General features: G+C 40.2%; 1 protein-coding gene across 1 annotated transcript in view; it reads left to right on the forward strand.

Annotated features, from left to right (window-relative positions):
* Positions 1-2,565: 2,565 nt before the first annotated feature.
* The window catches only part of LOC135480849 (inactive cell surface hyaluronidase CEMIP2-like), a 30,079-nt gene continuing 9,643 nt past the window's right edge, over positions 2,566-23,001 (forward strand). Inside the window, exons 1-18 of the mRNA XM_064760778.1 lie at positions 2,566-2,685; positions 5,855-6,074; positions 7,362-7,525; positions 7,692-7,854; positions 8,285-8,470; positions 10,945-11,169; positions 11,713-11,817; positions 13,657-13,829; positions 14,490-14,562; positions 15,068-15,207; positions 15,751-15,884; positions 16,936-17,005; positions 18,878-19,012; positions 19,455-19,584; positions 19,922-19,985; positions 20,906-20,941; positions 21,527-21,667; positions 22,425-22,608. Coding sequence (XP_064616848.1) covers positions 2,566-2,685; positions 5,855-6,074; positions 7,362-7,525; positions 7,692-7,854; positions 8,285-8,470; positions 10,945-11,169; positions 11,713-11,817; positions 13,657-13,829; positions 14,490-14,562; positions 15,068-15,207; positions 15,751-15,884; positions 16,936-17,005; positions 18,878-19,012; positions 19,455-19,584; positions 19,922-19,985; positions 20,906-20,941; positions 21,527-21,667; positions 22,425-22,608 — 2,463 coding nt within the window. The remainder of the gene's footprint in view (positions 2,686-5,854; positions 6,075-7,361; positions 7,526-7,691; positions 7,855-8,284; positions 8,471-10,944; positions 11,170-11,712; positions 11,818-13,656; positions 13,830-14,489; positions 14,563-15,067; positions 15,208-15,750; positions 15,885-16,935; positions 17,006-18,877; positions 19,013-19,454; positions 19,585-19,921; positions 19,986-20,905; positions 20,942-21,526; positions 21,668-22,424; positions 22,609-23,001) is intronic.

Raw genomic sequence — 23,001 nt, forward strand, 5'->3', positions numbered from 1 at the left:
TCGAGCATCTTGCGGATGGTCGTGTGTTTCCCCCAGGCTTCGTATAAGTGAAATATTTTTGAGTACTGCTTAAAACACCAATCAAATAAATAAACCGGAGGATCCCGCGCAAAGCACGTGGGCTTGTTTAGGCTTAGCCTCATCACTTGTGTCCTCCTGTGGAACTATTTAATAAACATTCAGCATGAAAATTGTTTCAGGCGTTGGTTAGAATGATGTTGTGCATACTCTGGATAAAGAGAATGCATGTGCATGAAATATAATTAGAAACAAAGACTGAGACAGGGTTGTTGTGCTCCATGACATCACTTCCACCCTCATCACCGTGTCCCCAGTGACCTCGGCGTTTTTCAAGATTACTTTACAAAATTTGCTAGTGGAGGCAGTGATGTAAAGCGAATGTATAGAACGGCACAAGAGCTGTAAGGAGTGTGAGGAGTATGACGTGCAAGAAAGAACGTCTTCACAACAACGACACCACCAACATCGCCGTCCTCGCGTAGAGCTGCTCCTCGCAGGTAAAAATAAATCGTGTGGTTTTTGCCATTCATATTAAGCTGAAGTTTAACTTCTTCCGTTAAATAAGAATAGAGAGGAGAAGGTGACTCAATGGCGAACTTTTACTTGGAAAGGTAGTCCACATGGAGCTGCAGCTTTGCGTGGAAGTCTACAAACGTATATAAACATAGGTCTTACTTACTGTCGAATTCAAGCCATCATGTCTCAGAGACGGCTTCCATTTTTGGCCAAAATATGTTAGTTGGCTTCTCCTACCGTTGTATAAGATGGTAGATGTTTTTATTATTTTTATTTTTGGGGGGTAAAAGTGATTCCTCACTTAATTTCAGCATAAATTTTGAACACTTGTGAGATACATGCGATCATGCAATGCAAAATCTCGCTTCTCATGAATTTTGAAACGTGAATCTGATAACGTGCATATTTCTCTCTAACGGTTGATTTCGCCGTAAATGAATTGCCACACTTGTCCAGATTAATATTGCACTGAAAATGTTCATCGCTTATATCTCTCTTTGCTATGAGGGCCTTGTGACCACATAGCGTTCACCGTCAGTCATGTTGAAACAATTGTAACAATTTTTGTGACGTTATTTGGTCAGATAAATGAATCGGGGCCACACTGACGTCACGGTGTTCCAGTGGCAGGTAGAGTTCACTTTTATTGTGCTATTTTCAGGGTCGCTATTCTGACTCAATGATCTCATTAGGACTGCATCTCTATGAAACAAATCGTAAAATCTGAATTCCCCTGATTTAAAAGATTTTATCCTGGAAAAATGAGGCCGGTATTATTGTTTTGTCTACTATCCAAAAATGGAACTACAATCAATCGCCTACACATAGTATTTATAACACTCTGGTTCATGCGCTGTAAGGAGTATCTCGCCAACAGCACACGTCGCGAGTGATGTCCGACTTCAAGCCCATGTCCTGCTTAGTTTCGGCTCCATTATTTAAACTGGAGGATCGTCAGGTAAACCTACCTGGCGAAGGAAGGCGGATTTCCCCTAGCCGGTTTCTTCCATACGTAACTGAATTTCTCTTGAGTTTATAGGCCTGTAAGTGGAATATCCTAGAAAATATCAAAAAATCCCTGATAAACATATACTTATAGAAAACAAAATGTGCGGTCATCTGGTGGGTGTGACGCATACCCATTTCGAATACGTACCTCACCATAAAGAACAAAAACACCAACGCCGACAACAAAGGCAGTAGCAACAACAAAGCGGTCCGCTGGAAGCCGACACATGCACAGGTAATCCGTCATACCGCATTGGGTCATACCGTTTGGAAGCTAAAAAGTTCACACCTGGTCATTTAGTGAGTGTGTGAGTTAGTGAGTGAGTGCTTGGGGTTTAGCGTCGGTCGTAGTTAACAATTTTTCAGTCATATGACGACGAAGGAATCCTTCGAGTGCATGTAATGTACCTCCTTGTTGCAGGACGGATTTCCACCGCTCTTTTTTCTAGTGCTGCGTGGCTGAGACGCCTTACCGAAGGCAAGTAAGGCGCTTCACCCGAGCCATTATACTGATAGGGGTCATCCAGTCGTTGCACTATTCCCTTCATGCTGAACGCCAAGCGAGGAAGTTATAACTTCCTCTTTTAAGGTCCTGGGTGTCACTCGACCCAGGACTGACCTTGGATCTACCGCTCCCGAAGCGGACGCTCTACCAACTGTAATATCGGGGTCGATCCTGGTCATTTAGCTAGCTGAACTTGTTCCGACAGCCGCAGCATGACTGCGTTGATTTCCGAGGTGATGATCAGCAAATACAACCGTATGCTCTCTGCCTTGTTCAACGACGCATTTTACAGGACTGGAGCAAACACAAAAACATGTCACGACGTTGTCTTTTACCGCCACCAGCCTCAGCACAACGAGGCGCGGTGTGCGAGCAAAATCTCCAGCTGTGCCGGACGTCTGTTTGCCTACGTGCATCGTCGTTCAATTCCGCGGTTGCCCAATTACCTGACACCCAGAGAACTCTGGGGAGAAGGGGTGCCGGCAATTTGACCTCATCAGTTCACAGTCTACACCATGTCAGGAAGGACGGTTCTGGGTTGTCTGTATCTTGTGGTTACTACCCTGGCGATTTGCCCTCATAAGGAAATAGGTTTACTGCGTTGGTCCCATCATTCGAGTTGGCCAAGTGGCAAGGTAAGTACGTGTTAATTACGTGATATGTTGATGATTCTGTTTTTGTAACATATTTGTTTATTTGCTTGATGATCTGGCCTTTGCACTTCGTTAGCAACGTGTTACGGATATTTTCACACAGTATGTGAAAGCTAGAAAGTAGCCCCTCCCCAGAGTATGCCCCCTATACCAGAGGGCAGAAAAATACTACCTCCACATATTATTTAGCAGAGAAAAAGTTTCAACGAGGAAGCTAATATCTGCTAAAAGTAAAAGCTCATCAGGAAAATTGCGCCAGTTAAAGACTGAGGATGGGGAATAATAACATGCAACTCTTCAAATTACATGTATATCAGCGGAGGAAAATAGTACTTAAAAGTACATGAGCAGAGGAAAGCAGTTCCTCTTCAAAGTTTATTAACGGAGAGGAGGGAGTAGCACATACTCAATAGAAAATATGTAAAAGAAAGCGACACCTCAAGCATATCTGAGAGAAAAATAGCGCCTCCTCAAATACATGGCGGAGGAAAGTAGCGCCTTCTCAATACATGGTGGAGGAGAGTAGCGCCTCCTCAATACATGGTGGAGGAAAGTAGCGCCTCCTCAATACATGGTGGAGGAAAGTAGCGCTCCCTCAATAGATGGTGGAGGAAAGTAGCGCCCCCTCAGATACATGGCGGATGAAAGTAGCGCCTCCTGAAATATATGGCGGGGGAAAATAGCGCCTCCTCAAATACATGGCGGAGGAAAGTAACACCTCCTCAACTACATGACGGAGGAAAGTAGCACGTCCTCACATATATGGCGGAAAAAAGTAACAACTTCTCAAATACATGGCGGAGGAGGCATAGCTCTTACGTTCGTATACTTTGATGAAGTGCTACTCTTCTCAGCTCATATATTCTGATATATGAGCTGAGAAGAGTAGCACTTCATCAAAGTATACGAACGTGTTGAAACGGAGCGGAGGAAAAGTACATGCGATCAAAGCGATCAAAGTTTCTCAACATCATATAAGCATATCAGCGGAGGCTAATATCATCTCAAATACATGTAATACTACCGGAGTAAAGCAGTACTTCCTGAAAGGATGAGGGAAGGAAAGTTTACGTACATGTAGCCAATTCTATGAATGGAGTAAAATGACCACAGAAGTATTTGAGGAGGAATATATGAATGATTTGTTTTTGCTGAGTAGGTTCCGTTGCTGTTAACAGGGCTCACTTACCTCCATATGTTGGCCCCTCTTGGAATCAGTTCTATATGTTGCTGTCTTGAAAATGAGTGAGTGAGTGAGTGCTTAGTGTTTAGCGTCGTACTTAACAATTTTTCAGTCATATGACGACAAAGGAATCCTTAGGATGCATGTAATGTGCCTCCTTGTTGCAGGACGGATTTCCACCGCTCTTTTATCTAGTGCTGCGTGGCTGAGACGCCTTACCGAAGGCAAGTAAGGCGCCCCACCGGAGCCATTACACTATACGGGTCAACCAGTCGTTGCACTATCCCCTTCATGCTGAACGCCAAGCGAGGAAGTTACAGCTTCTTCTTTTAAGGTCTTAGGTATGACTCGACCCAGGATTGACCCTGGATCTACCGTTCCCAAAGCGGACTCTTGAAAACAACATACATTGTATATCTCGAAATGTTAAACACCAATTTGGGCAACCGGTACCGGTATTCATTTTGTATTGGAATTACTATTCTGCTCTAAGTTCTGAAACAAAAACCATACGGTGGAAAGTTTGGACGTCACATTGTTCCCAGTTTAAGGTGCTGCCAGTGTCATATAGATAGCGTTATTGAGAGCTGAACAGTTCTAGTTTATGGACTTCTAGATTGATATATGCTTTTATTCAATCAATTACTCCATCCGTTGTTACGTTACTCTCGCCCCCTCCTAACACAATAAAGAAAACAAAACAAAACAAAAAAATTTTGTTTTATTGTAATGAGCATCGATATGAATTGCCTGTATCCGCTCATCCGGAAGTCTTGGTTTGTTATTCCTGACCTCTAACCCCGTGAACGTGCTTCGTTGCTATAAAGACATCTGCGAAGGGTCAGTCCATTTCCGGAATAGGTAACACAACAAATAAAACCGTGCCAGAAGCATCAACGGCATGTAACATGTATACAGAAAAAAAATGTTTAAAAATCCACGGGAACTAAACAACCGTAACGAGATCATTGTTTTAGAGTTGTTCTTTCCGTTTTTCACAATCCTCGTCTGCTTTCCATAAATAGAATTTTATATATTTAAGATCTTTACCGTTATGAGGTCAAATATAATGAGCAATTTGGTTGTGCAATTTTTTTTCACCTCATCGTTGGCTTTCTCGGTTCTTGGAAATCGCATAAAAACCTAAGGGGAAAATGTCAAACGCGTGATGTTATAGTCAGTATGACGCTACAGTAGAAATTGACACTTCATAAAAATGTAGACGGTACGCTATTCTTGATATAACAAAGGGTCAAGATTCGGATTTACAGTATCGCCACCTCACAGGGTTAAAAATATGTCCACTTATGCTGTATAAATAAACTTATAAGTTTGATGTGGACCGAATTGTTTTCATGGCCACTGTCAAACATTTTGTCAGCGCAGACAAAATTAAATGGATTCACTGAGACGTTACTGAAGTTATTGTAGTATCCAATTATTTATTTATTTATTTATTTGATTGGTGTTTTATGCCCTCCTCAAGAATATTTCACTTACACAACAACGGCCAGCTTTATGGTGGGAGAAATGGTGGGAGGTTGCTGGCGGAACTTCCCACGCTTGGCCGGAGATATTATGCAATTAAAATAGCATTCTGCACAACCAGTGACTTTGTGTTTACTTCATCTTTTCGGTAATGAATGATCATTGAAAACAACGAGTTTTTGAACTCGTCATACTTAAGGAGCATTGCTTAGCCTTGCTGTCTTCATCCCGTATTCTGCTTAGACGTAAGGATAATATATTCTTCACAATAAAATAGTATCACAACTTTTTCAAATCAAATGAACTTTGTTGACAACCGGAAACTAACAGGCGGCCTACTTGGTAGACGGATTTCTATTAGGCGAGAGCCTAACCCGCCCTTTTACGCTTTTGTTAACCAAAACAAGGACAAAAAACGCACATGCTTAGGTCAGCATTTTTGATAGACTGGTGCCACCAACCAAATTGTTTTTGTTACAGAAACCGATAGGTGGCGACTCAGTTGAGATAATAGACGGTTTCTTATTGGACGAGAGCCCGCCACCCCTTCACAGTATAATCATTCAGAAGACGGGTCGATTGGTGTGGAGCCCGGATGCAGAAGTCAACTTGACTGTAGACTACATCCTCATTTTTGGACGACTGGACATAGGCAGTGAGGATTGTCCCTATGATAAGAAGACGAGGATACTGTTGACAGGTAAGATTTTGATAAAAGTGTCCTGATAAGTCAAAAAGATTTTGGATTGCGCATGGCAAATCGATATGCACAGACTAAATCATTAAATTCTGTGCAAATGTACGTGGAAGTGAACCTCACATTTGAAACTTTACATGCAGTCAAGGATATTAACTTGATAGAATAGACATGAACATAAAAACCTAGCATTGGGCTGGATTCTTGACTCGCAAAAAATGTAATATAACGTTAAGGGTTTAGGCATGATTATGGACGTGTGACTTTGTTTATCACGGGCTATCGAAACTTACTTGTGTTACGAATATACAAAGTAGGCCTACATGTATGCTTTAAAAGAACGCGCATTGTAAGATAATTTCTATTGTAATTACGGATTTAAAGTTGTTCTCGCAAGAATAGTCATTCTTTGATTCATTCTCCTGCCTAAATATTCTGTCTTATGGTAAAAATAACAGAGAATAACCGTTATGTACCATGAAACTTTAGAATAGTGTTTTCAAAGTTACTCAAGATTTTGGTTGGTGTATTATACCAGCATCTTCGTTACATTCTTTCCCACAGAAATAGCGTGATTTTGGTTAGTGTAATATACCAGCAACCTCGTTTACATTATTTCCCCGGGGAATAGTGTGATTTTGGTTGGTGCAGTATACCAACAACTTCGTTACTTTCTTTCTCATGGGGAATAGTGTTATTTTGGCTAGTGTGATATACCAGCAGCTTCGTTACTTTCTTTCCGTGGGGAATGGTGTGATTTTGGTTAGTGCAGTATACCAACAGCTGCGTTACTTTCTTTCCATGGGGAATAGTGTGATCTTGGTTAGTGTAGTATTCCAGCAGCTTCGTTAATTTCTTTCAATGGGAAATAGTGTTATTTTGGTTAGTGCAGTATACCAACAACTTCGTTACTTTCTTTCCATGGGGAATAGTGTGATTTTGGCTTTTTTCGTATACCAGCAACTTCCTTACATTCTTTCCCTGGGGGTATAGTGTAGTGAACAGATAAGAGAGTCGTCTTGTAAATGGTGCGTATTTCAGCTAATAGTTTTTGGATGGCTCAATTGCCCTTATATGGCCCTTATATGATAGCAAAGACTTATTCTTTACTCTGTCTGAAAGAATGTTGTGTTTTGGTGAATTCCCATATTAAAGCTGAGGGAGGCGTCAGACTTGTTTTCACGATAACTACATGCATATCATTGGTATGTAGCCTAACGTGGCTATAAAAGCCAAGGCTACGTAAAACGCCTGCATTGTAGGAATGAATTTTCATGTCTTTCAAATCAGGTATTCGGGGGCAATATACTGTTCCTGAGTATGATGAGAAGTTTATAGGTGTTCCTGCGGGTGGAACTTTGGAACTGCACGGGGCGCCGAAGGTGTCATGGACGAAAATCACCCGGACACTTCCGAAGTTGAACCTCTACAGTGGATTGTTATATCAGCATTCGGTATGTGTCCAGAAGAAGCTTCTCGGATTTTGCAGTTTGCTTTTTTTAAAAAAATAAACAACTGATTTTTATACGCGCTAGACCTTTATCATTACGTCTTACGAATAACTTTTAGTTCAAAAAATAATTTTGCAAAAGGGTATATCTTTCTGTCGACACAACTCAGACTCACAAAGACAAGAAGAGACACGACTGGAAGACGGGGCTATATGTATACGTGGTTGACGCAAACACAGGGGAGGTAACTAAGCATGAGGGATTCTACCTAGGCGGAGAAGACGAATGGTGGCGTAACAATGACTCTCCTAAGCTCATCCACTTTCTTGATGGTAAGCATTGGTAGAGAAAATAAAGCACAACATACAATAAATCACCATCAAACGACACCAATGAAAACTGGTGCGTTTTGCTCTAAACCATGCGATTTAAGCCTGAAAAAAATTGTCTGAAATTTTTGAAAACACTCTTTTTCGGGAAAGGGTACGTTAGACCCATATTGTCCTCTTTTATAACAGTACTTGGGTCAAGCAACCTTGGGCCAATGTAATGTAATATGTAAAATATACATCAATTTCTCTAAAGTTTTTTTTACTATAATGGAGGTACCTATTTTCAAAGTCAAAATAACTGTATACATAATGCGTTTTAAAGAATTTTGTCATGGGTGAAACGTAACGGTATATAAGGGTTCCGAAACCTAATTCCTACCAAATAACTTTTCGCCAGAGTAATTTATTAATTTCCCATAATTCCTCACAGCTATCCCAGAAGGCCGTTTTGTAATGATGGCAGTGCATATCAGTCTGATCCGATCAAGTTCCATCAGTACAATGACCGGGATATACGAGGCTGTGGAAAGATTGGCGTTTGGTGACGGGCATTCTGGCCAATCAGTGATGAGGAACGTTCAGCCTAAAGACGCCTATGCAATGATCACCAGAAAAGGTAAGAGTAAGAAATCTTAGTTATGTAAAATGACGGTTGAACTGTCTTAACCTCCACGTTATGTTTATGGACAGCTGCATCAAAGCACGACACAGCTATAGATTTGAATTATTGACAGCAAACATGGTACACATGATTTGGTTACTGATTACATTCATTCGCCCATAACATTCCTTGCGTCTTTCCAGCGTCATTGAAAATGGTTGATTGTTTCTCTTTGCATGATTCTGTCCTAATGTTGTCCTGTATATAATTTCTTAGTTCTTTGGTTGGTTGTGATTTGGGAATTGTCCTTGCGATTACTGACTCGGAGCGTTCATTTTCGACGAATAGATTGATCGTTTCGAATACGTTTACAGCACATACGTGTACGTTCTTTACTGGCTCATTTGTCCTAAGCCTTTTGGCCGCAGCCAGTAAGGTCGCTGATTCGAATCCAGCTCTCGCACCCCTTAACAAGATGTTAACAACACCTCTTTGAAACGATTGAAAATTGTGTGATTATTTGGTAATACGCTATGAAATGCGCACGCTTTTGATCTGTCAGAAGATTACCTTTTATTCTCAAGTATCTTGACTCCTTCCGTAAACACGTGTAAGACACCTTATCTCAACATCACTCCTGACAACGTATTTGACGATAGAGGGTATCCCATTCTTACCGGATTTAAGAACGCCAAATGACTGCGCAAATAATGACAACCTCTGGGAACTATTGGAACTACCTCCAACATAGTGCTCTCCCGAGCTCTTCGACAACAGACGTTCGAACAAAATAGCCGATCTCTGGACAACGGCTTGCTGTCTTTACTATATTCTGAAAAGGAGTTCAGTATTTGTTGGAAGCACCGCGGCTGAAAATCGTCCCTTTATATAAGCAGAAGTATTACCGAATTTCCATGGACTCTTAGACGTGGTTACCAATTTTCTCAAGAATCAAGCCCCATTCAGAATCGTCGACTTTCATCCGTGGAGCGTCCAGTGTAATACAACACAGATTGTTTTCTGAAGTAAACTGGCTTGACTCACGATGCGGAAGTCGGTACAATGACTCACTTTTGGTTCGTTGATTAAAGTCATCTTGCAAAAGATCTGCTGTTGTATGTGATGTTGAGACAACTGGATTTGAACCTGCATCTAAATCTTGCTGAAGAAAGTAGTGCGGAAAGGAGATACATCATCTGAAAGCTTTTTACATGTATACACAAAGAACTTAATTAAGCCCCCCCCCCCCCCAGTTTTCAGGGTGGCGATTTTATACACATAATAATGCTCTTCTGTATCATAAGAGTGTAAAATATTATTGGTTTTGAACCGTGTGACCCTTTGGCTAATGAAAAACGACAAATGATGTTGTGTTTTAGTGATAACTCACATGCTTTTCTATCATGACTTCTTTTGATGTGAAACAGTGGCTATACACGTATGGTTCTGGAGCGAGCAGTGTTGAAGTAGTGGTTGAAATTACTGTCAGCCTCCTGATACTCTGAAGGGGACGTCGCCGCCAACTAAGCCAGTTGGTTGTTGTGTGAAAGCAAGGGAGGCACATGTACAATTGGGAACCTGCCTCGCACGACGAATGGCGGCGACTTCCCCTTTACTGTATCAGGAGACAGGTGGTATGAGGAGAAAGGATCAGGCTATTATCCAGGCTCACGGCGGATACACCCAATATTGACGTCAAACGCTTTAAGAGATTCCAAATAATGTTTTTATTGAGTAATTTCAATCACTGCTTCAAAACATTACTTTGAAACATTTTTAACGGTGTGTACGTAATTCATTTGCTGCAACACGGAGAGAAATGGCAGTAAGAGTCAAGGAAATATTAACAATTTCTTTATAAATCTGTAGCAACATAGGGTACATCGAGAACAATGACAGTGTAGTTCTCATCCTATGCCGTAGTTCTCATCCTATGCCGTAGTTCTCATCCTATGCCGTAGTTCTCATCCTATGTTGTAGTTCTCATCCTATGTTGTAGTTCTCATCCTATGTTGTAGTTCCCATCCTATGTTGCTGTGGAACTTACACCAGTCGTTACGTATGTTTTTGCATGTTACTATTTGTTGCCATGAACGTCACACCAGACATATTATTCCGTATATGAACATTTCGTATTTTCTGTGGCCAATTCCACCCCGAATAACATCACTGCAGAGTTGAGATATGTTTTCAGATTCATTCTAATTTCACATTTAAGAAAATTAGTTCAGTCTCGCTGTTTTTCAAAACTATCGCTTAGATTTATGGATATGTCTAGAAGTAAGGCTTTTCTGTCAGTTGCTTTCGGTAGACAAGGATCTTTTCGTTCGTACTCTTTTCTTCTTGGGTACTAAATTGCCTTCCAGTCTTTTAATATGAGTAATTTTTAGAAGCAGTTTTCTCCTATTCTGCAGGGTGAATTTTGCGTTGATTTATGCATACCAAGCCCTTGTGAACAGGCTTCCAGGAAGATATATTATCATTTTTAGGTCACGTGCACGTCACCAAGGAGGCACGAGTGCCGTTTGAGGAGCAGGATGTTCAGACCGTGACCTTGACCCACACAAGCTGGGCAAGCGGCTTCAAACTGACTGCCATCAGCTCTATTGACAATACGGACGTACAAAAATGCTTTGTAGACTTTAAAATCATAACGACAGAGGGCGCTTATCCCATACTTGATGTCATCGATGATGTCACATCCTGGAAAGCAGGTTTGTCGTCGTTCATTTATGTTTTTAGTTGCCGGCGAAAAACTTTAGGATACGATATGTCTTGCTGCTGTAAGATGGCCCGTATCCTATTGTGAGGTCATTTGCGAAAATAGTTTCAGGTATTTGACTGTTTTTGCAAATAAATAAATAAATAAATAAATAAATAATTGAATAAATAAATAAATAAATAAATAAAAACCAGGAACAAATTTAAAAAATATCCCTATATTTACCATTCATTTGGTTGTTGTGTTCATTGTTGTACATTTTGGAAAATATTTTGAATCAGAGGAAAATTTCTCTCCATGTCTTTGTACCCAGATTTTTTGAAGATTGAAGGCTGTCTCAGTTCCCTACAACTTTCAACCGTTCTTAATAGTTTTATGAAAATGGTACGGATGCTGCTTTAAGGACGACAGTTTCCCGGATACCTACTAAAAGACGGGTAGGCCTATAACCCCGGCCGCTGTTAAAATACTCTCATGCACCATTTGAATGTATTTTTTTAAATCAAGATGGCTCTCGATATTTTGTCTCATCCAGGTGACCGCGTCGTCATTACGTCAACAGACTTTGATTGGCGCCAAGCAGAAGACGCCAAAGTAATATACTGCCCTGAGTGTAGGAACAACCAAGTGAAAGTCGAGTGTAAGTTGATACAGAGTATGATACTCCTTACAGCGCATGCGTCTCTCTGTACATTCACTTTACATCACTGCCACCACTAGGTTGGTTTAACCTTTGAAGCCTTGGGCTTGTTTAGGCTTAGCCTCACCAATGGTGTCCCCGCGTGGAGCTATTTAAACAGCATTCACTAATAAAATTCTTTCAAGTTAGAATCTCTCCAATGCGGTCGCTCTGGGTTCAAGCCCAGCTCATGCTGGCTTCCTCTCCGGCCGCACGTGGGAAGGTCTGTCAGCAACCTGCGGATGGTCGTGGGTTTCCCCAGGGCTCTGCCCGTTTTCCTCCCACCATAATGCTGGACGCCGTCGTATAAGTGAAATATTCTTGAGTACGGCGTAAAACACAAATTAAATCAAAAATCAAAATAAAGTTTACAATCATGGTTAGAATCACGTTGTGCATATCTCCGAGAGAGAGACTGAATGTGTATCAAGTACTGGTAGAAACAAAGACAGACAAAATTTCATGACACCACTGTCTGCCATGTCTCCGTCAACCCCAGTGACCTTTGCATTGTTCAGCATTGTGTACAAAATGTACTAGTGGTGGCAGTGGTGTAAAGCGAAAGTAGGGATCGACGCATAGGTGTATGAGCCTTTATGCCGCAAGATTATACCCTCTATTTCTGTTTATTTGAAACATATACAGACAGTGTCTCTTTTGCGATCATTGTGCCCATAGAGTTCTGGGATCAGATCGCTATAGTCTTGTGCAGTACTGGTAGAAACAAAGACACTCTCTGTATATGTTTCAAATAAACAGAAATAGAGGGTATAATCTTGCGGCATAAAGGCTCATACACCTACGCGTCGATCCCTACTTTCGCTTTACACCACTGCCACCACTAGCAAATTTTGTACAGCAATGCTGAACAATGCAAAGGTCACTGGGGTGACGGAGATATGGCATGTCTCTTTTGCGATCATTGTGCCCATAGAGTTTTGGGGTCAGATCGCTATGGTCTTGTGCTCGTTTGTTGTTCTCTTAAATGGTGAAATTTTCTTACATTTTTGATGATTAGAACTTTCAAACCCATGTACCAACACAGGTAGATATTTAGAACATTAAGAGAGAAATTAACTTTTAGGAAAATTAGATTTCAGAGACATAAGCAGTCTCTATCACAGAATGAAACGGATTGTGCAATTCAGACTCGACAGTTTTAAGCGTGTGGAATTTTACGGGCAAAACGGGTGGCCATATGGAAACGATATTTTCGGTCAATGAAAGCATGGTTGTGCTTTCTTAGACTTTAACGTTGATTTGAAAATTATTTCTGTCATGTCACGACTTTGTCTCTAACATGTCGACCACACCGCCGTTGTGTCAGTGTAGCCAATGTATAAATAAGAGAGAAAAACCAGAGCAGCGACGACGGTGTGATTGTTGACAAATGGTAACACGTAACCAGTGAAATACGGCCTCTTGTCAGTTCACCTCAGTTAGGGTTTTTTACTAACTGTTCATGTAAATGCATAAATAGTAGCAAAATTACATGCTCCCTAGCACGATGGCTTAAGCAGAATTTGGTAAAAAAAATGCATTGATGTTCAGTGCAATTTATTAGACGTCACTGGTCTAAAGTTACCCATAATGCTCTGTTGTCATCACATTTAATATACATATACACATTAACACGTGAGCACTCATGAAACGTATTCTCTTCTCTTGTCATACAGTAAACTGTCTTGGAGATTTGGCATCAAAGCATATGCATGTGCCATTTTTAAGATTTGCCAGGTACATCCATGCTAAAGAGTTCATGGTGGCAAATTAAGTTTTTCCTTTCACTTTACTCCATAGTGGAGCCACAGTTCATGCACTGGGGAGAAATCATAGACGGTGTGGACGAGAGAGCGGAAGTGGCTCTTCTTACCAGGAATATTGTCATAGAAGGCGCTGTAGAACCGTCATGTCCGTCATCCAACAACAACTGTGATATTTTTGACTGGGACACCTTTGGAGGACACATTAAGGTAAACGAATGAATGAATGCTTTGGGTTTAACGACGTACCTAACAATTTATCTGTCATATGACGACGAGGAGTCATTAGTTGTGCTTACATGTACTGTATCTCCTTGTGGCAGGGCGAGCCCATGCTGCCTAAGTACCGCCGTCACTGAAGTATCATGCCGATGACACCAGACATGACACCTCACCCAGTCACATTTTACTGACACCGGGCCAACCAGTCAGGATTTCTTGCTCTAACCTTTCAGTCCTGAGCGCCAATCGAGGCAGCAACAAGTACCATTTTTAATATCTTTGGTATGACCCGACCCGGGTTTTATTCCGGGTCGAGCGACTTTGAGGCGGACGCTCTAACCTTTAGACTATCGAAGCGGTCTTAAGGTAAACGAAGTACTTTTTCAGGAAGTCAGCATGATCTGGACTTGAAATCATACCAACTGCATTGGTGAGTGGCTCTTGGGTTGGGCTGCACTAACAACAGCTAACAACTAAACAACGGAGATCCCCATGTGCTATTAGAAAGAAAACGCTGGCTAATCCTAGTATACAGGCTTTCTTTCCAATATTAAACCATGCTCAACATAACCTTTTAAAAGATGCAAAAAAGGCTCTTCATAATAACACTTATTGTTTCTTGAATTCTTGATTTATTTTATTCTGCAGATAATGAAGGGATTCGGCAATGTCCACATAGAGGGCGTGGAGTTTTACCACATGGGACAACAGACACAAGAGGGTGAGTCAGCTGTCCTCTAGAATAGAACTCTTTTCGTCTTTCATGCGGTAAAGCCTTTATGGTTCATGTGTTAACAGAATGTATGTGTTTAAAAATGAAGAAATTTAATGCCAACTTTCCTTATATTTACTTCATTAACCTTTATTGCCGTTATATAATATAATAATATATGCTTGAGGAAACAAAGAAACCACTATCTCAGGCTTTTCATCACTTTTACACATAAACGAAATGTGTTTGAATGAAAGTTAATGCAAAGTACATTATCCTAATGTGTCAGAGTTGAGCTTTAACACTGTTTTTGAAAACAATTCTATATGATTTTTCCTTACATGCTAAACCTGGTAGACCTGAAGACAGAATGTTCACTTGAGATATCCAGCATCTGAAAGTGGATGCTTTAGTTTTTGTTTTTGATTTTTTGATTTTTTATTGTGTGTTTATTTACACTGAATATTCAGTATCTTGTGAATTTTCCTCAAAAAATGATCCTATTCCGTGGCAGGTCATTATCCTATCCATTTTCATATGGCGGAAGATGTGGATGAAAAGGGAGGCTACTCTCACCCAGCCTACGTCCGCGGGTGTTCCATTCACGAGTCTTTTGCCAGGTGCATCACCATTCATGGAACTCACGGACTACAGGTAAGCTAAACCAACTACAAAAGTCCACATTAGCAGTACTTCCGAAGCCTTCCTTTCATTAATAAAGTGTCTACTGTAGACAGACAGCAGACAGAAGACTATTTAAAACCCTATAATCCCACAGGCACTTACCTCCTAAGATAACTTCTATCGGACAGGGCCGAAGCCTCCTGCGTATATTCACAAGGTCGAAAGCCAAAAGGCCTGTCTTATCGTGGCGGAAGTTGTGTATCTCTGGATATTGTGAATTCTCAAATTAGAGACACTAATCTTCACTTCAGTTTAGATATAAAATTACAGATCTCAGAATAGCCTAACAGAAGTTTAGCCGATGATCAACAACTCTAATCGAAAGCTAAATATTTCTGAAATAACAATCGAAGTAAACATATATACTGCGTTGGAAACACATGGTTGAAGTGCCTTTATTAAGTGATACTAGTAATTAATTTCGTTAGCATCAAAGGTTTCTTCTCTCTGGAGAAGAAAACAGGTCAGATATAATTTCTAAAGTTAAATTCTATTCAATATTTTAAACTTAAGGTCAAAGACACAGTGGGTCATAAGGTCTTGGGTCACTGCTTTTTCCTGGAAGATGGCGGTGAAAAAAGGACGTTGTTAGAGGGGAACTTGGGGTCGAGTACGATGTATGGGGGACTGATCCCGTCAGACACAAGGTAAGAGTGGAACTGCGCTGCGTCTAACTAAATCCAGAGTATGATTCCGTAAGCTGAGTAGTAGATTAAATTAAAATTTGACACTCGTTTTGAAGTGCGTATCTTTAGACACGAGGAGTTAAAATTAGATCAGTTTATCAAATGGTACATGTATATTAGGGCAAGCATATGAAAATATAAGTTCCTGAGGAATGCAGGTCGTAAGAAATAATAAGGTTTTAAAATCCGATTTCCGGTAATAATCGCTAATTAGAATCTGATCAAGATCTAGTATAGCCGCCTCCTTTTCTGAACCTTCACAATGTCAGTGTCCATTTGAGTCAAATGGATAGCCCATAAGAAAAGTATTACCTTTTATTAAAGCTGTAAGTACCCGTGGACTGTGTCAGATTTGAGACAAATGGATAGCCCATAAGAAAAGTATTAGCTTCCATCATAGTTGTTAGTAGCCGTGTACTATGTCAGATTTGAGTCAAATGGATAGCCCATAAGAAAAGTATTAACTTTTATTAAAGCTATTAGTACCCGTGTACTGTGTCAGATTTGAGACAAATGGATAGCCCATAAGAAAAGTATTACCTTCCATTATAGTTGTTAGTAGCCGTGTACTGTGTCAGATTTGAGGCAAATGGATATCCCATAAGAAAAGTATTGCTTTACAAATTATTAGTAGACGTGCACTGTGTCAGATTTGAGGCAAATGGAAAGCCCATAAGAAAAATATTGCCTTTTAAGTTATTAGTAGACGTGTACTGTGTCAGATTTGAGACAAATGGATAGCCCATAAGAAAAGTATTGCCTTTTAAGTTATTAGTAGCCGCGTGCTGTGTCAGATTTAAGACAAATGGATAATCGATAAGAGAAGTATTACCTTTTATTAAAGCTATTAGCACCCGTGTACTTTGTCAGATTTGAGGCAAATGGATAGCCCATAAGAAAAGTATTACCTTTTAAGTTATTAGTATCAGTATACTGTATCAGATTATTGCGACTGGATTATTAATTCTTGACTGACTCATAACAACAAAATACCAATGCTTCCAATTTACAGGGCTTTGGCCACATTTTGGATCACCAATCCGCAGACCCGATTACGTAATAATGTAGCTGCCGGATCCCAGGTAAATCTTGTTACAAGACTCTTGCTTATTTTGTAATTTCACAATTAAACAAACGTTTGACGGGAAAAGTCAAGGGTGGCAGACACGTTTTGAAAATACAGAATAGGCCATCCTTAGTCCGTAAAGTTGCGAAGATGACAATGTTAAGATAATACTATCCAGTGGGGTGTGGATGATCGTCGGTTCCTCCCGGGCCCTGTCCAATTTTCTCCCACTATAATGCTGGCGGCGTCCAGTGAAATATTATTATATAATAATATAATATTATATTATATTAAGTGAAATATTCTTGGGAATGGCGTAAAGCCCACTGTCAGATAAGGAAATAAATCCATAAATGAGATCTACGCAATGCTCCAAACCCTCCATGTGCTCTCCTTTAATTTCAAGTTCATTTTTATTGTGGGGTTTTCGGGGTGAAACGATTAGGACCTCAGCCCTCTAGACAAGTTTGGCGCGATAGACAACCAATCTCGAGCTCTCCCGTGTGAGGCCAGTAAGCTGAATAGGCCGACTAACCTCGAGCTCTCTCATATGAGCCCAGTAAGCTGAATAGGCCGACTAACCTCGAGCTCTCTCATATGAACCCAGTAAGCTGAATAGGCTGACTAACCTCGAGCTCTCTCATATGAGTCCAGTAAGCTTACTAGGCCGACTTACCTAGAGCTCTCTCACATGAGTCCTAAGCTGAATAGGCTAACTAACCTCGAGCTCTCTCATATGAGTCCAGTAAGCTGAATGGGCGACTATCCTCGAGCTCTCTCATATGAGTCCAGTAAGCTGAATAGGCCGACTAACCTCGAGCTCTCTCATATGAGTCCAGTAAGCTGAATAGGCTAACTAACCTCGAGCTCTCTTATATGAGCCCAGTAAGCTGAATGGGCCGACTAACCTCGAGCTCTCTTATATGAGTCCAGTAAGCCGAATAGGTTAACTAACCTAGAGCTCTCTCGTGTGGGTCCAGTAAGCTGAATAGGGCAAGTAACCTCGAGCTCTCTCATTTGAGCCCAGTAAGCTGACTAGGCCGAATAACCTCGAGCTGTCTCATATGAGTCCAGTAAGCTGACTAGGCCGACTTACCTAGAGCTCTCTTATATGAGTCCAGTAAGCTGAATGGGCGGACTAATCTAGAGCTCTCTCGTGTGGATCCAGTAAGCTCAAAAGACCTACATCGCTTACAAGATAATTTTATCCTTGATGATTTTTAACCACCAAGAATATTCGGTGTAACATTTGACCCTGCTTTTCAGTTGTTTGCCAGCGTTAATAGCTGGAGATGCTGTAGCTCAATGTTTCAAGATGCTGGCTTCCTCTCAAGCCGTACGTGGGATGGTCTGGCAGCAGCCTGCGGATGGTCGTGGGTTTCCCCCGGGCTCTGCCAGGTTTCCACCCTCCATAATGCAGGCCACCGTGGTATAAGTGAAATATTCTTGAGTACGGCGTAAAACACCAATCAAAAAAAAAAAAAAATCAATATTTCAAAGATATTTTTACAGTTATTTTAGAAGGGCTACACTTTTCTTTAAGTACAACTATATTTATTGAACCTGATTTTAAGTTATTTGCCACCATTAATTGCTGGCTGCGCTGTAGCTCAATATCTAAAATGTATTTTTTAAGTTATTTTTGAAGAGGTACTACATTTTTCTTTAAGTATAACTGTATTCCTCGATAATTTATTTTATAAGAATCTGATTTTCGAATTTTTAGGTGTTTCTTGTTTGCTCTGATTTTGCATACTATCATTCTCATGTCGAAAGAGATTCCTGGTTTCCTGGCTCTGACATGTTCTCACCACGATAAAACTGACATACTGCTAATTTGGCACTAAACCCAAATCATTCATTCATTCGACTGAATACTTTTCCTCAGGGCACCGGGTTTTGGTTCATATTCCCTGACGTGCCGATCGGAACTTCCGCCGGCAGAGGTTACATGGCCGAGCACGAGGCTCGGCGTACAGCCATTACAGAGTTCAACAACAACGTGGCACATTCCAACCCTAACGTAAGAGCGCTTAAAGCTTGAATATAGAGCGTCTTTTAAGATCAAAGGTTCCCATAAGGCGTCGGTAATAAATGATACCGTGGATTCATTTTCTTGTACGCAGTTCTTTCATGAAAGTTTTGTATCTCAGGATAGATAGAGTCATGTCGAGCGATTATTGACCTGGACCTTCATTTATGGCTCACAACTGCATAGTACACAGATGTGTGCTACGACGCCTCGTTACGTTTTCTCCCAAAAATGATAAGTACTTAAAATATAGCAATTAATGCGCAGTAAAAAGTCTGTTACTGCTTCTGTGTAAAGACGATAAGGGATATCGATGATATCGATGATTCAATGATATCGAATTCGAAATTACACTTTTACTAATAGCCTACACACATTTGCACATTGTGGACCTTCATTCGTTATATTACGATATATCGATATGATTTCACAGGCTGGTTTATTTATTGATCATCGATTGGCTCCCGACGGATTTATCTACAACAACAACGGATATGACCCCCGAGTGAACCCGCTAGACAAACTTTCCAGTAAAGCCAAAGTGGAAATATACCGGCTTACAGGTAAAGATGTTACAGGCTGCGGCTTACTTGCCTTCGGTAAGTCGTCTCAATGAAGCAGCACTAGATAAAAGAGCGGTGGAAATCAATCCTGCAACAAGGAGGCACATTACATGCACTGTAAGGAGAGCTGCGGATGGTCGTGTGTTTCCCTCAGACTCTGACCGATTTCTTCACACCGTATTGCTGGCCGCCATTTGAGTACGACATAAAAAAGTAAATGAATAAATAAATAATGCTTTCATTTATAATTAGATGTGACGTGTCAGATGCTAATACTGACGGCTATTGTGAAAATGTTTTCCTTTATGGTCTATTGACTGATTGCTTTTTTCCCCAGCCTATAAGAACCGATATCAGAATGCCTGGTTACGTGGAGGATGGATTGTCGTGAACCAGTCCTCGTAAGTCTTAAGCGTTTGGAAGATTTGTTGCTATAACTTAGACTGTACGGAATATCATATATCAAAAGACACTTTCATACTTTTACTCATTCAAATTTTCTGCATTTTTTTGGATTTTAAAGAAGTGAATTATTTTGTACAAGTATAAATAGTGTGGTCTCGCCGCATCCAGTCGGCCGTTGACCAATGAGATCACAGTTGTGCAAGTAAATTGAATAAATAAATAAAAAATAAATAAATAAATGAATAATGAAAATTGGTGGTGTGTCATTATCATAGATACCTTTACATGTATCTATATAGGGATTTTCAAATTTCATACGGCGTTTTTGTCGGCTTATGTCGTATGTTGCTTTTATAGATAAAAATCACTGACATTGAAGTAACTAGGGACAAGGGGATATGAGACACAAATACCCTGTGCTATAAGGGGAAAACCCATATCTTTTATTGTGAAGCTAGACCGATCTTTAGAAAAAATGTTCCAAGCTGTGAATGTGCTCTGTTGTTCTCAAATATTTCACTCATTACTCGATACACGACCTCATAGCACAATAAGTAACGCTCCTTTCAGATTCATTGATTGATGGATTGTTGTTATCGTTAAACACAGTATACAAGAGTATTACCGGGTGTAATCAATATTCGGGGATTAGGTGACGCTTCGCCTTGTGCTGTAAAATAATGTGCCATGATAGGGATTTATGTGCTTTCAAGGTAAATTTAAGGTAAACAAAAGTGGCGTACCGGGACCTCCAGATATTGATATTTCGTTGAATTATATCATGATGTTGAAATATCCCATTATACTGAAGTACATGGAAAATTTCCTGACACAGACCAAAATGTCTCCTGACACTGGATTCCTCATATGTAAAGCGCCTTCATATCTTAGACTCAATATTTGCGTTTTCTTTCAGATTCGCGGACAGCGCTATAGGACTGACTCTTGCGCGGTAGGTATCTACGATCTGGAGAAGGGGAGTTTCTATATAGTTCGCACTCTTTTATCGTTGAAGGTAAAAAACGTTCTCCTGCACCATGTGATTCGTCGGAAATGGTAGGCACTGTTTTTTTTTAAAATTTACTATAGCATGGCCGCCTGAAAAAAATCCACAAAATGTTAGTTACAGAAGACGAACGATAGAAAAAAAGAGGCGCTTTATGAAATTCCTGAAGAGTAGCAGTTATCGGTAAAACAAAAACTGCCTAACACTTCTGACAAGTCACCTGATACAGAAGGACTACTGTTACCATTAACAACAAAAGAGTTCCGAACTCGAAACTTTCATATTATTGCAGCTTAAAGAATGAAACCATGAATGGTGATATGGCTTAAGGCCTCGTCTGCACTATTTCAGCCATATTATGGCTTAAGGCCTAGTCTGCACTATTTCAGCCATATTATGGCTTATGGCCTCGTCTGCACTATTTCAGCCATATTATTTGTTACCTAAAATTTGAAAACAAAACAAAAACATAACTGATGCCTAATACTGAATTACATGCTGTTCTTTTTTTTTTTTTTTTTTGGGAACTAGTGGCAGCGAACAAGAACAGTTTTTGACGAATTCCATTATCGTAGGAGAAACCAGAAACATCGGAGAACCTTACAAATTTTACGATAAATCGAAGGAATCTTTCATCTTTTTGCCAAGATCTTATCCACTGGATTACCAATTGTGAGTTTGTACATCAGATTAGATTATCTGTTTTACCCAGATTGTTAACCTTAATAGACTGCAGTTACTTTCGCAGCATAAAACAACCCTAATATAGCGTCGACTTCGTAAGCGGGGATAACCTGGTTCAATCCCGAACCTTGTCACTTTTTGAAGCATCATACTACCATTGATAATTTTATTACCTGATGTTCAGCATAACACTTAAACCTATCCATTTTGCTCCCTATTACATTATTCCCACTAAACAGTGTTTAGTTGGTACAACGGCAATAAGTTTAAATCGTGGAGCATGTACCTAAGAAACCTCTTCAATTTTCTCTTATACTGAGTTGTTATGAGATACATTTCGAGATGATGTAGTCTCCCTAACGTATATGTATACATTTCATATTGATGATGAAAAAACCTAAAATGTTATAAGCTTCTCTTTCGATGACTCCCTGAAAACTTTGTATATTTTCTTAGTTCTTTGGTGGATTGTCTTTAACGTAACTTTGCAAATTTGATCTTGGGGTTATTGACCTGGAACGTCATTTTTGTGGTTGGCGATTGGAATATTAATTCATTAATTTAATTATTTGATAATTATTTAATTATTTTACGCCGCAACCAAGAATATTTCACTTAAGCCACCATAATGCTGGTCGGCGTCGTATAAGTGAAATATTCTTGAGTGCGGCGTAAAACTCCAATCAAATAAATAAAATAAAAAATCCTTTAACTAGCACTTTTTGTTTCTTCTTTCGTCTTCCAGACAAACTCCTATTCAAGGGTTCAATTTTTATGACGGTCCTGTTCACATCGCTAACGTTTGGTTCAGCGGATTTATCGAGAACGAAAATCGGACTGCCGGAGCCATCGGCTTTCTCCGGAACAACGCCTATGCCTCGTCGCCTGTCAGCTCCACCAGGGATATACATTTTAGCTTCTTTGATGGGGTAAGTAAGAAAAGGAACATTTCCAAAATATGTGATACGTTTAGCTGCGAAAACCAGCTACCCTACCCTAATTCTTCTAACTTTCAGGACAAATATTAGTAGTGTTGAAAGTGAAATAATACATTTCTTAACCAGCTTTTTGGAAAAGTAAAGATATGAGTATGTTGTTCATTAGATAATCTGTCTGTCTGTTGGCTGTTGGCAGCATTGAGAGTAAAGCCACAGTAATGAGGACAGTGGGATAGTTGCCAAATGGTCACACTTAACGGATGAAATAGAGCCTCTTGTAAATTTACCTGCCAAGGTTTTATTCTGACTGTTCATGTAAATGCACAAACAGCAGCACGTCACATCGCCTTAACACCATGATTTAAGCAGAATTAGGTAAAAAAT

This window comes from Liolophura sinensis, chromosome 13 (assembly GCF_032854445.1).
Source record: "Liolophura sinensis isolate JHLJ2023 chromosome 13, CUHK_Ljap_v2, whole genome shotgun sequence".
Classification (NCBI taxonomy): domain Eukaryota; kingdom Metazoa; phylum Mollusca; class Polyplacophora; order Chitonida; family Chitonidae; genus Liolophura; species Liolophura sinensis.